The sequence below is a fragment of the Nicotiana tabacum genome, chromosome 8, assembly GCF_000715075.1.
Source record: "Nicotiana tabacum cultivar K326 chromosome 8, ASM71507v2, whole genome shotgun sequence".
NCBI lineage: Eukaryota > Viridiplantae > Streptophyta > Magnoliopsida > Solanales > Solanaceae > Nicotiana > Nicotiana tabacum.
Window position 1 is genome coordinate 209022766 of NC_134087.1, and position 17088 is coordinate 209039853.

General features: G+C 33.0%; 1 protein-coding gene across 1 annotated transcript; it reads right to left on the minus strand.

Annotated features, from left to right (window-relative positions):
- Nucleotides 1–9519: 9519 nt before the first annotated feature.
- Nucleotides 9520–12547, minus strand: LOC107830002 (uncharacterized). The gene is made up of 8 exons (XM_075220821.1): nucleotides 12512–12547; nucleotides 11604–12431; nucleotides 10972–11352; nucleotides 10746–10889; nucleotides 10084–10327; nucleotides 9854–9998; nucleotides 9641–9773; nucleotides 9520–9525 (listed from the first exon to the last, which is right to left on the minus strand). Exons 1-8 carry the CDS (start codon nucleotides 12545–12547, stop codon nucleotides 9520–9522), a joined length of 1917 nt encoding a protein of 638 aa, XP_075076922.1.
- Nucleotides 12548–17088: the final 4541 nt, after the last annotated feature.

The following is a 17088-nucleotide window of genomic DNA, read 5'->3' on the forward strand; positions in this document are numbered from 1 at the left end:
TCCCCCTATCTTGTAAAACAAAACAAAAGAAAAAACCAAACCCTAAAAAACCTAAACCATCCGCCACCCCCCCTCCCTATCTTCTTCTTCTCCAAAGCTCCAAACCCCACCTCCCATGGTTGCCCTTTACCCTCCATTCTCACGTCCAAACGACCCCTCGCGTCTTCATCTTCTCCACGGCAAGCTCAGGCTCATCCATGGCTGCCCTTAACTTCACCATCGTTGCCCTTGCTTCATCTTCTTCGCCGAGCTCAAGCTTGAGCTCAGGTTGCCATGGCTGCCCCACCCCGTCGGCACCTGCTGCTTCATCTTTTCCGTCCAAACACCACCACCAAACGACCAGCTGCTACTTTTTCTTCGTGTTTCGTTGTCAACCTGTCGCGCTGCTGCTCCATTCTCCAAACGACCATGCTCCTGTTTCTGTTTCGCTGCTGCCTACCGTCGCTGTGTCGCCGCTGCTGCTGCCGCTGCTGCTACTCCGTTTTGCTGCTGCTGCTCACGTTTCACGCTTCTGCCTCCTACTGCCTCTGCGTCGAGCAAATGACCAGTTGCTACTGCCTCACCAACGTTGTTGTTGCTTCATCTTCTTCGTTTCTTCGTCGTTGTTTTGAACAGGTTAGTTGGTTTAAGTTTCAATTTTGTCCATATTTTTGTTTGATGTTTTTCGGATCCAAAATCGATAAATGATTCAATTCTTGTTTTGTTTGTTCGTCGTTGAAATAATTTTCTAGTTTGTTCATATGTTTTGTTGATTAAATTTTCAGATTCAAATGGAACTTTGATTAATTAATTTTTCAGTTTGTTTCATGTTTGTTTTATCGTTCTTGTTTATTGTTTAGTTAAAAAATTGTTAGTTTAATATTGGTTATATACAAATTGAAGTTTAATTAATTATTTCTTCAAATTTTTTTCATGTGTTTTATGTATTTTTTTTTTCAGAAATTGTTAATATTGTTAAGTTCAAGTTTAAATTCATAATTGTTTCTTCTTAAGTTTTGTTTTGATTTGCCTAAAAGAATTTAGTTGTAATAGGGAAGTATGTTGGTTTAATCATTTGAATCCATCATTTTTATTTTTAGATTTAATTCATGTTCATACTTTGTTTGTTTGATCTTGAATCCGAAATTTGTATAGTTTGATTTCTTGTTTATTGATTATCATTTTTGATTATTTCTTCAGTTTGCTTCATGATTTTGTTTAGTTTTAATATAGGAATTGTTGGTTGTAAAGTTGTTTGATTTTTAAGTTCAAATGATTATTGAATTTAGAAATCTGAATATACTTGTTTGTTGTTGTTGTTGTTGAATCTGAAAGTAGGTTTTTTTGTTGCTAAAAAATATTGTTCAATCAAAATTTTAGTTGTTCTTTGTTGTTCAATTTGTGTTCATGTGATATTGTTGTTGTATTGTTCATCCGTGTTCATATGATTTGTTGTTTGAATTTGTGTAGAAATTGGTCATATTGACTATATTTTGGTTGAGTTTGATTAATTGATTTGTTATAGCTGATGGGGGTAGTTTGGTAAATTGCAGTACGTTCAGGGGTAAAATGATAATTGCAATAAGGTCGGAGGGGTAGTTTGGTAATTAAACATTTTTATAATTCTTTATGTTAAGCATGGGGACAAAATGTAATGGGATGTGGGTGATATAGTTGTTTAATATAAATGGGGGACAAGACAAAATGTAGTGGAGGGGAATATGACAATTGTTTATGGTAGGCATGGGGGACAAAATGTAATGGGTTAGTTTGATATATTAGTTTAATATAATGGGGGATGAGTGGGAAGATAATGGGTTTGGTAGGAGAAAGTGATTGATTTTAATTGATTAAAGGGTTGGGGATATAAAGAGAGGTCTTGAATCAGATTTTGGAGAGAAGAGAAGACAGAAGAGAATAAGAAGAATACAGAAAAAAACGGACAGATAGAGAGAGAGAGAGAAAAAATGGCTGAATATTTAAGAGAGACAAAAATTTCGAAAAATATAAAAACTTTCAAATAAATAAGAACTAAAAAAAAATCTTCTGCTTTCTTTCATTGTTTGAAATCAGCATTAATTGTTGTTGTTTCATCAAAGCTTTAAGCTTTTGTTTTGGGATTACTGCTCCACTGGTTTGAAAACTCTGTTCCTGGGTTGTTACTGTTGCTGGACTGTTGTTGTTGTGCTGTATTGTTATTACTGCTGCTGATTCTCATCTTCATTTTCTTTTGCTTCCAATATCAGGTACACAACTGACATGCTGGTTATTGTAAACTGAAACATGTAGCATGAATACGAAAATGAAGAGTTGAAGTTCCAGATTTATTTTAATTATATTCTAAATTTTATTTGTATATATAAATTGTTTAGCTTACTCTAATCAGAATCATATAGCTGTTTAATATATATAGTGAAACATCGGATGATAGCTTAACAGACGATCTATCTATATATTGCCTAAAAATAAATAAATGGTGTAGTAACTTTGTCTAGTTAATTCGCTATTGTTGGATGATTACCATGTCTCAAAAAGCACGTTAGTTCATCAAAATAGACCATTTTGGAACTTGGAGGGATGTTGTTTAGTTAAATATTATTGGTTAATTTCAGCATGTAAATAAATTAAGACATTTTTTTTATTTTATTTTGTAGAGACAAATTTAATAGAGAATAATGTAGGAATTTTAGGATTGTCTTTTAAAAATAAATGAGACGAGCCTCGCCGAATAAAAATATAAAATTGGGGGGCCCTCGATAAATGTTTAGTTAAAATTAATTAGACTTTGGGATGAGCCGTTTAGCAAAATTCCCCGGCCTTACCCAGAAATAATAATACGCTTACCCAGAAATAATAATACGCTAATTGCTTTAGGCGCGCATTTTAATAAGCTTACCTTCTTAAACTCGGGTGTGCATTTCATGCGACCCAAATCCAAATCCCAAAACATTGAATAAAAATGCGTTCCGGATTGCGGGTGCATTTCATGTGACGTAATCCAAAGACATGTTTTAAACAATGTTCACATTCTTGTAAAAATAATAATAACAATTATGAAAGCGGTAAAAAGATAAAATTTGCACATAAGTTCATATTTGTATAAAATCATATAATCAAGCCGAATATAACAGTTGAGCGACCGTGCTAGAACCACGGAACTCGGGAATGCCTAACACCTTCTCCCGGGTTAACAGAATTCCTTATCCGGATTTCTGGTACGCAGACTGTAATATGGAGTCATTCTTTTCCTCGATTCGGGATTAAAATTGGTGACTTGGGACACCCTAAATCTCCCAAGTGGCGACTCTGAAATAAACAAACAAATCCCGTTTCGATTGTCCTTTAATTGGAAAAAACTCCTTGTACCCTCGCGGGGGCGGAAAAAGGAGGTGTGACAGTATTCATATGTATCTTCTTGTATTTTTGTACCTTTTTGTATAGTGTATTCTGTTTCTTCTATAGTATGTTTATGTATTCATGTGTATTTGGTTGTTTCCAACAGTTCATTTTTAATGTAATTTTACCTGTATTCATATATATTCATGTGTATTTAGCGTTTGCTAATGTATATTTGCGATAATTCAATTGTCCAGTTTGACCTCAAATGTATTTATATGCATTCATATGTATTCAGGTGTATTCATCTTAAATATTTTGTATTATATTTGTATGTTACAAAGTATGTTAGCATATATTTAGCCTTGTCACTGTATCTAGTCTTCTGTAAGTGTTTGTAGTTGTCTGATATGCATTTAGCCTTGTCACTGTATCATGTCTTACATGTATTCCAAAAAAACTTAATATGTATTTTTGCAATGTATTCATCTGTATTAACACGTATCTTTCAATGTTCATTGTATGGAATTGATTTGTTTGTGAAACACCAGCCAAAATTAGCACCCCATATTAGTAGTTACACTAACACTGATATAGTATCCCAGCTAAAAGATAAGCTTACTCCCGATCAGTTCCAACAATTCGGCAATACATGATTTGGCTCATTTCTTCAAATGAAGCGATTTGATGTTCAACATCAACTCTTCAGATGCTTCATGGCTCGACAGTTAAACGGCACTCCAAACAATGTATTTGCAGTATACGTCAATGGTACTGAATTACATTTCACATTAAGGGAGTTTGCGCTTGTGACTGGCCTCAAATGTGTAGGTAAAGATGAAGATTTTGAGTTTAGTGAAACTCCTCCTAACCGGCTTATTGCGACTTATTTTGGAAGTGCTAATACTGTAAAGAAGAAATACTTGAGACAATGCTTCAATGACAAGGCATGGGGCCCCGACAATGATGAGGATGCTTTGAAGATATCTTTGTTGTATTTCATTCACACCTTTATATTTTCATCTGAGAAGAATTGTGTAACTATACCTAAGGCTAGATTTTGACTTAGTAGAGAGTGGGCGCTATTCTGAATATCATTGGGGTATTAAAGCATTTGAGCTGTTGATAAACTCGATTAGCAAGAATATGGATGCTTTGAAGAAGTATTACAGGATAGCTGGGATGCCCCTAGCTATGCAGGTGTGGTTTTATGAGTGTTATTCTTCTGTTGATTCCAAAATTGCAGTCCGAGTCTGTGACGTGGTCCCCAGAATACTCAATTGGAGAACCACCGGAAATCAACCAACATTTTCTTATCTGACGAACAGCATGTTCAAAGACACCGGAAACACAGTAATATACAAATGTTATCAATATTCTGAAGATAATTGAACACAAATACATCTATAATTTGCATACATTTGCATTCAGTTAGAGGGGAAGCCTACTGTAATATACATTGGATTCATAAGCTTATATACATGAATACTTGCATACATATTAATACATTTTAATACATTCTAAATACAACAGAGTTAAATACACCTGAATATAGCATTATACAGTTATGCATTAATATGTTTTTTGTAAGTCATATATTATATTTGTTCACAAATTGTGTTCAAGGACATCACTCCTCTAGATATAGAGCTTGTTGTTATTCAGATTCCTCAAGTGTGCGCCGATATTGAGAAAATACCTACTCCTGCGCATTCAGACAAATCGGGACAGGATACGGATGACTTTTCTCCTACACCCAATCTTCAATCTAAGAAGAAACATGTTGAAAGTGTTGGTCCATCTTCATCACCTCCACATAAGAAGGTCAAGGAACAGCCCAAGATTCCTACAAAAGAACCAGAATATCAGCCCAAAGTCCCTCCTGTTTGTGTTTCTGACATTGGACATAAACTTGTGCATGACCATCAACTCCCAGAAGGCCAAAATGAGGAAGTATCTTCTTTGAGGAAAGACCTAAAATCATTCAAATAATACGTGAGTATTTACCCACCGATTAATCAATAAAGTTTGATAGCTATGTATTTTAGTATTTTTCTAACTATTTTGTACTGTTAAGGTTGTTGGAGAGTTCAAGTCCCTAAGGACATTGATCAATGATAACTTCAAGATGCTTTCAGATCATCTTCAACAAAATCAGCAAACTGAACCCATAGTGAGACATGATGGTGGCATTGACACAGATGTCAGAGATAATCATGAGGTATAAAAGCAGTTATCATATTGAACATATGTATTTAGCTGTATTCATATATGTTTTAATCTAGCCATTTTACTGATGTATTTAACTGTTATTCAGCTATATATATATATATATGTATTCTGACTTTTAAATCTTAACATATTGAGCATATTTTTTTAGATGTATTCATAACTGTGTTACACTTAATCTATAATATCACTTTAAACTGCCGTATTTATTTTTATTTCAACTGTATTTACATGTATTCTGCTTGGTTAATCTGCATTTTCTGTCATGTATACTAGCTACTTATATGTATTTAATCTTTTTTCTAACATTAAGTTACCATGCTAACAATGATACATACAACTACTAGAAAACTACTTCAGAGGTACTGTCCATCATACCATCTACCACAAACCAAGAGGATGCATCTAAAGAATTCTATATTTCTCAATTTGAACTGGACGACAAGTTTCTACCCAGTCAAATTCCAGAAACTAGAATAGTTGTTCACGCCAGTGCAAAAAAAGATGAAGCCACACCAGTACAACCTCAACGAAATAGGCGACCAAGTAGATGGAACTCTTCGCCTTATCAGTCTAACTTCGACTCAGGAGGTAAGTGATTTTACAAACGTAATATTCAGCATTCATCGTGATTGAATCATTTATAGTAGTCCATAAACACAAATTCAATTTACAGCATGTTCCTCTGTAAAGTTGACAACCATCTTTGAGAAAAGACACCCGTTTGAGGAAGATCCAATAACGGGGCCACATCCTATGTTACTCATTCAAGAATATGACAAGTGGGTTCGTGAAGGTCTTCTAGCAAGACATGATCAGAAGTGAGTTTTCCCCCGTTCATTGTATTATGTTTTCATTTTTTTAAGGTATGTACATAATGAGTTTTATATCATACTTGTAGAGGTAATCTCGACGACCATTACAAGAAAAACAAGTCTATTGGATTTTGGAGTTGATCAAGTTGATTCCAAAAACTGGTTTTACCTTCTATCCATTGACGGGAAGTTATGGGATGACAATGTGAGTCTTTCCCAAAACTGATAATCTTATCTTTAAATAATAACATGTTGTTTTATTAACTTGTATTTAGTTGTATTATTCAGCTATATTTTTCTCTGATTTCCTATGTATTCAGCTATAGTCAATTGAATTGAACTGTATTATTAACCTATAGTCAACTTTATTGAAACTGTTGTATTCAATTGTATTGAACAATTGAATTACCTGTATTCATCCAATGGTAGTTAAATTCAATTGTTTCAACCAGCTGTCCAGATCTGTATTCAACTGTATTACAGTGTATTCCACCAAAGTCAGTTGAATTGAACTGTATTATTAACCTATATTCAACTCTATTCTACATGTTGTATTCACCTATATTAAGGAATTGAATTAGTTGTATTCATTCAATGTCAGTTGAATTCAACTGTAGTCCATAATCTGTATACAGTTGTATTCACCTGTATTACAGTATATTTCTGTATTCATTTGTATTCAACTTTTTTTAGCATCTGTATTGAGGTATTCATATATATTATTTCTTAGTTCAAGCAAATAAACTCACACTATCTACCAACCTCTTTTGTTTATAGCATATGGATGTCATATTCTACTATTTGCGAAAGATGGGCAAGTACAATCAACATAGGGACTTCACGTTTACTACTGTTGATTGTATATTCAAGACAAGAATAGCTGAAATATATGACAGGTATGAAGATACAGATAGTGATGCTAATGTAGCCAAACAAGAAGACGTTGTATGTGAGTATATTAGGGGCTACAGATTGCATGCTAATGTACCCTGGCATACAGTGGATAATGTCTTGATACCAGTGAACTTGAAGGAAAAACTTCATTGGGTGTTGGTTGTTGTGACTTTCAAAGATAGATGTATCAAAGTGTACGACTCGTACACGTCTTCCGGTCATGATGCATACGTAGTCTCTGAGATTGTAAAGCTAGCTAAGCTACTACCTCTGTATCTGTCAATTAGTGGCTTTTACAGAGATAGTCAAGGCATTGACTGTTATGCTTATCCCGCATACACAAACAAGGATCATAACGAACCTTTTGAAGTTATCTTCGTTCCAAATCTGCCTCAACAGAAAGCGGGCAGCATGTAAGTATCCAATCATCATTCTTATATGTTTTATACAAATCTAATTGTATTAATTATTTTATATTCTGTTTCAATCAATTATTTTTTAGGGATTGTGAAGTGCATGTTGCAGCCTTCGCGGAGTTTCTGAGCACTATTGGAGAGATTACACAAAAAACACCATTTGATGCCATTATTCCCCGTCAAAGATATGGTGCTCTGTTATGGGACTATGCTATGCGCAAGATAGATGCTGATGCAATAAGCGAGAGTGAAGCACCTTCAAAGATTAAAAGGCAAATCTCTGAGTCGGAGGCAAAGATGCAGATAGTTTTAGAATAGCTTTAGGTTTTTTTTTTGAGTTTTGCTTGAACAATGATACTGATTGTAGTGGTTTTGGTCGTAGATGCTATTTACTTACATGCTGAAATTTGGTTAAGTTTGCTTGAACAGGTTTTAAAACCTGTTCAAGCAAACTTAACCAAATTTCAGCATGTAAGTAAATAGCATCTACGACCAAAACCACTACAATCAGTATCATTGTTCAAGCTAAACTTAAAAAAAAACCTAAAGTTATTCTAAAACTATCTGCATCTTTGCCTCCGACTCAGAGATTTGCCTTTTAATCTTTGAAGGTGCTTCACTCTCACTTATTGCATCAGCATCTATCTTGCGCATAACATAGTCCCATAACAGAGCACCATATCTTTGACGGAGAAGAGTGGCATCAAATGGTGTTTTTTGTGTAATCTCTCCAATAGTGCTCAGAAACTCCGCGAAGGCTGCAACATGCACTCCACAATCCCTAAAAAATAATTGATTGAAACAGAATATAAAATAATTAATACAATTAGATTTGTATAAAACATATAAGAATGATGATTGGATACTTACATGCTGCCCGCTTTCTGTTGAGGCAGATTTGGAACGAAGATAACTTCAAAAGGTTCGTTATGATCCTTGTTTGTGTATGCGGGATAAGCATACCAGTCAATGCCTTGACTATCTATGTAAAAGCCACTAATTGACAGATACAGAAGTAGTAGCTTAGCTAGCTTTACAATCTCAGAGACTATGTATGCATCATGACTGGAAGACGTGTACAAGTCGTACACTTTGATACATCTATCTTTGAAAGTCACAACAACCAACACCCAATGAAGTTTTTCCTTCAAGTTCACTGGTATCAAGACATTATCCACTGTATGCCAGGGTACATTAGCATGCAATCTGTAGCCCCTAATATACTCACATACAACGTCTTCTTGTTTGGCTACATTAGCATCACTATCTGTATCTTCATACCTGTCATATATTTCAGCTATTCTTGTCTTGAATATACAATCAACAGTAGTAAACGTGAAGTCCCTATGTTGATTGTACTTTCCCATCTTTCGCAAATAGTAGAATATGACATCCATATGCTATAAACAAAAGAGGTTGGTAGATAGTGTGAGTTTATTTGCTTGAACTAAGAAATAATATATATGAATACCTCAATACAGATGCAAAAAAAAGTTGAATACAGAAAATAGAGGAATATACTGTAATACAGGTGAATACAACTGTATACAGATTATGGACTACAGTTGAATTCAACTGACATTGAATGAATACAACTAATTCAATTCCTTAATATAGGTGAATACAACATGTAGAATAGAGTTGAATATAGGTTAATAATACAGTTCAATTCAACTGACTTTGGTGGAATACACTGTAATACAGTTGAATACAGATCTGGACAGCTAGTTGAAACAATTGAATTTAACTACCATTGGATGAATACAGGTAATTCAATTGTTCAATACAGTTGAATACAACAGTTTCAATAAAGTTGACTATAGGTTAATAATACAGTTCAATTCAATTGACTATAGCTGAATACATAGGAAATCAGAGAAAAATACAGTTGAATAATACAACTAAATACAAGTTAATAAAACAACATGTTATTATTTAAAGATAAGATTATCAGTTTTGGGAAAGACTCACATTGTCATCCCATAACTTCCCGTCAATGGATAGAAGGTAAAACCAGTTTTTGGAATCAACTTGATCAACTCCAAAATCTAATGGAATGTGAAGTATAAACTTGTTTTTCTTGTAATGGTCGTCGAGATTACCTCTACAAGTATGATATAAAACTCATTATGTACATACCTTAAAAAAATGAAAACATAATACAATGAACGGGGGAAAACTCACTTCTGATCATGTCTTGCTAGAAGACCTTCACGAACCCACTTGTCATATTCTTGAATGAGTAACATAGGATGTGGCCCCGTTATTGGATCTTCCTCAAATGGGTGTCTTTTCTCAAAGATGGGTGTCAACTTTACAGAGGAACATGCTGTAAATTGAATTTGTGTTTATGGACTACTATAAATGATTCAATCACGATGAATGCTGAATATTACGTTTGTAAAATCACTTACCTCCTGAGTCGAAGTTAGACTGATAAGGCGAAGAGTTCCATCTACTTGGTCGCCTATTTCGTTGAGGTTGCACTGGTGTGGCTTCATCTTTTTTTGCACTGGCGTGAACAACTATTCTAGTTTCTGGAACTTGACTGGGTAGAAACTTGTCGTCCAGTTCAAATTGAGAAACATAGAATTCTTTAGATACATCCTCTTGGTTTGTGGTAGATGGTATGATGGACGGTACCTCTGAAGTAGTTTTCTGGTAGTTGTATGTATCATTGTTAGCATGGTAACTTAATATTAGAAAAAAGATTAAATACATATAAGTAGCTAGTATACATTACAGAAAATACAGATTAACTAAGCAGAATACATGTAAATACAGTTGAAATAAAAATAAATACGGCAGTTTAAAGTGATATTACAGATTAAGTGTAACACAATTATGAATTCATCTAAAAAAATATGCTCAATATCACACACACACACACACACACACACACACACACACACACACATATATATATATATATATATATATATATATATATATATATATATATATATATATATATATATAGCTGAATAACAGTTAAATACATCAGTAAAATGGCTAGATTAAAACATATATGAATACAACTAAATACATATGTTCAATATGATAACTGCTTTTATACCTCATTATTATCTCCGACATCTGTGTCAATGCCACCATCATGTCTCACTATGGGTTCAGTTTGCTGATTTTGTTGAAGATGGTCTGAAAGCATCTTGAAGTTATCATTGATCAATGTCCTTAGAGACTTGAACTCTCCAACAACCTTAACAGTACAAAATAGTTAGAAAAATACTAAAACACATAGCTATCAAACTTTATTGATTAATCGGTGGGTAAATACTCACGTATTCTTTGAATGATTTTAGGTCTTTCCTCAAAGAAGATACTTCCTCATTTTGGCCTTCTGGGAGTTGATGGTCATGCACAAGTTTATGTCCAATGTCAGAAACACAAACAGGAGGGACTTTGGGCTGATATTCTGGTTCTTTTATAGGAATCTTGGGCTGTTCCTTGACCTTCTTATGTGGCGGTGATGAAGATGGACCAACACTTTCAACATGTTTCTTCTTAGATTGAAGATTGGGTGTAGGAGAAAAGTCATTCGTATCCTGTCCCGATTTGTCTGAATGCGCAGGAGTAGGTATTTTCTCAATATCGGCGCACACTTGAGGAATCTGAATAACAACAAGCTCTATATCTAGAGGAGTGATGTCCTTGAACACAATCTGTGAACAAAAATAAGATATGACTTACAAAAAACATATTAATGCATAACTGTATAATGCTATATTCAGGTGTATTTAACTCTGTTTTATTTAAAATGTATTAATATGTATGCAAGTATTCATGTATATAAGCTTATGAATCCATTGTATATTACAGTAGGCTTCCCCTCTAACTGAATGCAAATGTATGCAAATTATAGATGTATTTGTGTTCAATTATCTTCAGAATATTGATAACATTTGTATATTACTGTGTTTCCGGTGTCTTTGAACATGTTGTTCGTCAGATAAGAAAATGTTGGCTGATTTCCAGTGGTTCTCCAATTGAGTATTCTGGGGACCACGTCGCAGTCTCGGACTGCAATTTTGGAATCAACAGAAGAATAGCACTCATAAAACCACACCTGCATAGCTAGGGGCATCCCAGCTATCCTGTAATACTTCTTCAAAGCATCCATCTTCTTGCTAATCGAGTTTATCAACAGCTCAAATGCTTTAATACCCCAATGATATTCAGAATAGCGCCCACTCTCTACTAAGTCAAAATCTAGCCTCGGTATAGTTGCACTATTCTTCTCAGATGAAAATATAAAGGTGTGGATGAAATACAACAAAGATATCTTCAAAGCATCCTCATCATTGTCGGGGCCCCATGCCTTGTCATTGAAGCATTGTCTCAAGTGTTTCTTCTTTACAGTATTAGCACTTTCAAAATAAGTCGCAATAAGCCGGTTAGGAGGAGTTTCACTAAACTCAAAATCTTCATCTTTACCTACACATTTGAGGCCAGTCACAAGCGCAAACTCCCTTAATGTGAAATGTAATTCAGTACCATTGACGTATACTGCAAATACATTATTTGGAGTGCCGTTTAACTGTCGAGCCATGAAGCATCTGAAGAGTTGATGTTGAACATCAAATCGCTTCATTTGAAGAAATGAGCCAAAACATGTATTGCCGAATTGTTGGAACTGATCGGGAGTAAGCTTATCTTTTAGCTTGGATACTATATCAGTATTAGTGTAACTACTAATATGGGGTGCTAATTTTGGCTGGTGTTTCACAAACAAATCAATTCCCTGCAATGAACATTGAAAGATACATGTTAATACAGATGAATATATTGCAAAAATACATATTAAGTTTTTTTTTGGAATACATGTAAGACATGATACAGTGACAAGGCTAAATGCATGTCAGACAACTACAAACACTTACAGAAGACTAGATACAGTGACAAGGCTAAATATATGCTAACATACTTTGTAACATACAGATATAATACAAAATATTTAAGATGAATACACCTGAATACATATGAATGCATATGAATGCATATGAATACATTTGAGGTCAAACTGGACAATTGAATTATCGCAAATATACATTAGCAAACGCTAAATACACATGAATACATATGAATACAGGTAAAATTACATTAAAATGAACTGTTGGAAACAACCAAATACATATGAATACAGAAACATACTATAGAAGAAACAGAATACCTATACAAAAAGGTACAAAAATACAAGAAGATACATATGAATACAACAGAATACATGTAACAAATACCAATTATCTTTTGGTTTCTTGAATCTTTCATAGGTTTTTTCCTCTTTGAGCCAACTTGATTTTTGGTTTCTTTTGAAGCTTCATCAACTTGGACTTCTTTCAACTTGTCATTGTGTAATTTACTTCTTCTTTCATCAACTTTGGATGCTGATAAACCTGCAAAATCTTTCTCCGCTTGAGTCAGTTGCAACGAGAAAGAGGGCCCATCAAAATTGAGAATTTTGGTGGGTATACCTCTGGGTAGTCTGTTGAGTGGCGTTGCATCCGACATTAGAGAGAAAACTCAAAGAATCCTGGTGATTAACAATACAAATGGAAGATATATCAGAAAATTGTGTAAATTCGCTAAAAAAACTTATAGAAACAAACTAATGAAAAAGCAATTTCGAAGTAGTTGAATTACCTACGGGGAGAAGATTTCCAAAATACAATTGTGAAGCTCTAAAAAACACTTGAGAACCAACTTGCCCGTCAAAATACGCTTGAGAACAGTTGCGAAGAAGAATGGCGTGTGGGGTGATAATGGCGGAGAAGTATAGGCGATAATGGCGGAGGAGGGTTTTTGAAGTGTATGGAACGTGTGTTTGTGGGAGAAGAGGGAAAAGTGTATTGAAGAAGAGAGAGAAAAGCTGATGAGAGGAGATATACGCTAATTAGGTGAGAGAAAATAAAAAAAAATGAGATAGAAAAATATTTTGTAGCATATATTAAGCCTTAATTTTAGGATGGACCTAAATTTAAATTTTTTGCTATAAACTAAAAAAGGTATTTATAGAATGTAATATTTTAAAAGGGTATTTATAGAATATAAATAGGGTACTAACCTATTCTATAGGTGGAAAAATTTCCTATAATACATATCTTTTGAAATATTTTGATAGTTGCTCCACATATGAGAACACAAGTAAAAATATTTATGCTTATTGTTTTAGTCGAATATTTCTTAACGTGATTCCTATATTAATGCTTAATTGTTGGAAGGAATATTTTTTTTTCTAATGTTTTCGAATCTCAAGGTCATACAAAATCTACTAAAGCTACTCAACCAACTCATTAGCATGTTAAAAAAGTAGAAGGAAATTTTAGTATCATCATTGAGCATTAAAAATAATGCTCAATTACTAACTATAACAAGGAAATCCACGAAGACAAGTAGTTTTCGCTAAACAATGTTTACCTCTTAATCTGTGACTATATGGATAAGAGTAGCACAAAACTAAGTTAACAAAATTGATAAATAAATAAATAAATAAATAGTAGTACTATAGTAATAAGAGCAAAGATGGTGGCTACAATTCTCGAATTGTATAAAGTGGTAATCTTTTTGAGACGGAATCAAATTGTACCGTGAAGTGGTACTCTTTAAGATGAAATCAAATTGTATAATTCTCATGGAAAATCCATGTTAAAGACAAAGTTCTAATTAATGTAAGTGTGTATGATGTCTAAATTCCAATTTACAAGTTTAATTATACAACTTTTCTCGAGAAAAAGTGCCAATATAACTCACGAAGCTAAGAATATCTCAAAAACTATTCGGGAGCTAGAGTTAATATGTTCATTCGGGAAAAGAATTTCTAGAGAAGTCAAAGTGCTATAGTAAACTTCAAACTTTGTAAGACCTCGTACATAAATAAGAAAAAAGCAATGAATGTTAAAAGCTAGCTATAGTTATAAGTTATTCAATATAGAATTCACTTATAAAGTCGAATTTCATATAGATGAAAAACCACAACATAAGAAAAAAATATTCAGAAATTTGAAAGATTCATAAAGCATACATGACCCATTGGATTTGCCAAAAAGCAAGGAAGGTAGAAGCAAAAAGCCCTGCGAAGGATTTCCACGGATAAAACTCCGCAATTGAAATTGAAAGCAAAAGTTATTGTTGATTAATGCATGAAAATACACCATAAAGAATAAACTAAAAAATAAAAAGAATGGTAAACTATAATTATGAATTTGACGATCTATAGGTTTTAATATAACAGTCCCTACTAATAACAAAGAGGATTACAGATGAGAGTGATAGTGAAAAAACTGAAAACTTTGACTACACAAACAAACAAACAAACAAACAAACAAGCTAATCCAGTGAAGTTAGATGCAAAAAAATATGATTGTATGCAAATAAAGTCATCACCTAATTATGTAAAGAATGTTCAAGAAGCATAAGAGTTAAGGCCAACAAATTAAACATGTATAGTTTTATTGCTACTCAAACAAGAGTTTGTAGCCACCTTGTAAGTCAACTAATATTTTGAATCTTAGAAATAATTTTTTTGCTAGCATACCTGTTTTCGAGTTTTTGTGAGTTTACTCAAATTTTCAAATAAGAAAAAATGTAAATTGTTTGAGTTCTCAATATGAATTCAGAATTATACTCATTCTAAATATGAGTTTATTAGAATAACAAAAAAAAAATTACTTCTAAAGATGAGTTCAGAATCAGCATGTAATTGATGATTAAATAATTCAATTACATCAACTCTGAATAGCACAAACATTATAAGGTCTATCTCTTTGTATTAAATTAAACATATAAAAAAAGGAATCACATACATAAAAAAGAGAAAGTTTGAAAAATAAAATAAAATAAAGTACGCTCGCTCAATAAGGAGCATGTTAGTCACGCTTGTAACATATATCAAGTTATAACAAAAATACTAAATTCACTGTCGTGTTGCTAGGAGATAGAGAATGAAATCAAAATAAACAACTATTAAGTTGCAGTAACATAGTCTAACTGTCTAATAACTGAATTTTCACCACTTAAATTTTGCTTACAGCAACTGGTTGAAAAATCACCAAAGAAAAATTAAAATATGTAAAAAACTTATAGAAATTGTGATTCAATAAGTATGTCTCCAATCTCAAAATTATCAAGTTTATATTTTCTTTTTTAGTCTGCTATTAATGTTTATTTTGTCTCTTGTCTAGTGAATATACAAAAATTGTCTCGCTACCAATGATGGTAAATAAAACCTAATTCCAAAATTATTTATAGCCATTAATGCCTAAAAGTAGTTTAAAATCCTACCAAAAGCTTGAAGTTCAGGGTTATACCAATAATTTGAAATCTTTCAAAAGACAATATCAACTGTTTGCTTCGTCCTATCCTTATTTGCTTTTTTGGCAAGTCATTATTGCAGCTTTCACCATTGCAATAAATTCTCAAAACCCTGTTGATTAATTAAGATGGATTAAACATCAACATAAACGAATAAAATAATGTTGAAAATCCATTAAACTTTAGTTAAACAAGAATTACCTATCAAGCGTCTGCAATTACGAAAAAAGCTCATTTAATCATTATTCTTTAATGAAATATTACTAACCTGTTTACACCTTATGCGATTTGCATCATTAATCCGAAACTTATGAATACCTACACAAAGAAAAAACTTACGTAAAGAATCTTAAACAATGAAAAAACTAAAGAATCCAAAACACAAAGAAAAGGCACACAGTAAAAGAAGCCTAATCCTAATTACAGTATATAAAGAAGAAAAAGCTAAAGACTCCTAAACCTAAACACACATCACCTAAATAATCGACAATTTAAAGCTAAAGGCTCCTAAACCTAAATATATGGCACCTAAATAGACGGCAGTCTTTGTTTTTTCTCCAAAAATAAAAATTTATTAGTGATTATAATTACAATTATATCCAACTTAAAATACAATACAAAGGGCAAAAAAGACGAACGACAATTCGCTAAGGGCCTTCATGCTTTTAATATAGTATAGATTATTTCTGTAATTTTAATAAATTTTTACACATAATTTTTACATTATGAGTTTAATTGAACCCGTAACTGCCGCACTGCATCCGCCCCTATTTGGAAACTGATCATCATACCATCTAAAGTAATTGCAGCCATGATGCTTTTAATTCAACTTGAAATCCACAAGAACAAATATCCATTCCATTATAAAAAAAAAAATCTTTGAGATATGGATTCACTTCAAACTTCAAGCTTATATGAAATAAACCCACACAAAAAAATTAATCAGAATATATAAACGAACAACAAAATTGTAAAAATTTGAAGTTTTCTAGATAGCCACGTATGAAATTAGCATATGAAAGCTTTGGAACTTTGAGAATGAAGACGAGGTAACACTGAATAGGGAAGGAAATAATGAAAGATGAAACAAG

Excerpts from the sequence above, each read along its gene's own strand:
- LOC107830002 (XM_075220821.1), bottom strand. The coding sequence starts at position 12,547 with ATGCATTTAGCCTTGTCACTGTATCATGTCTTACAT. Across the intron at positions 12,432-12,511 it reads CACTGTATCATGTCTTACAT|GGAATTGATTTGTTTGTGAA; the intron begins GTATTCCAAAAA and ends TGTTCATTGCAG. Across the intron at positions 10,890-10,971 it reads TAAAATCATTCAAAGAATAC|GTTGTTGGAGAGTTCAAGTC; the intron begins GTGAGTATTTAC and ends TGTACTGTTAAG.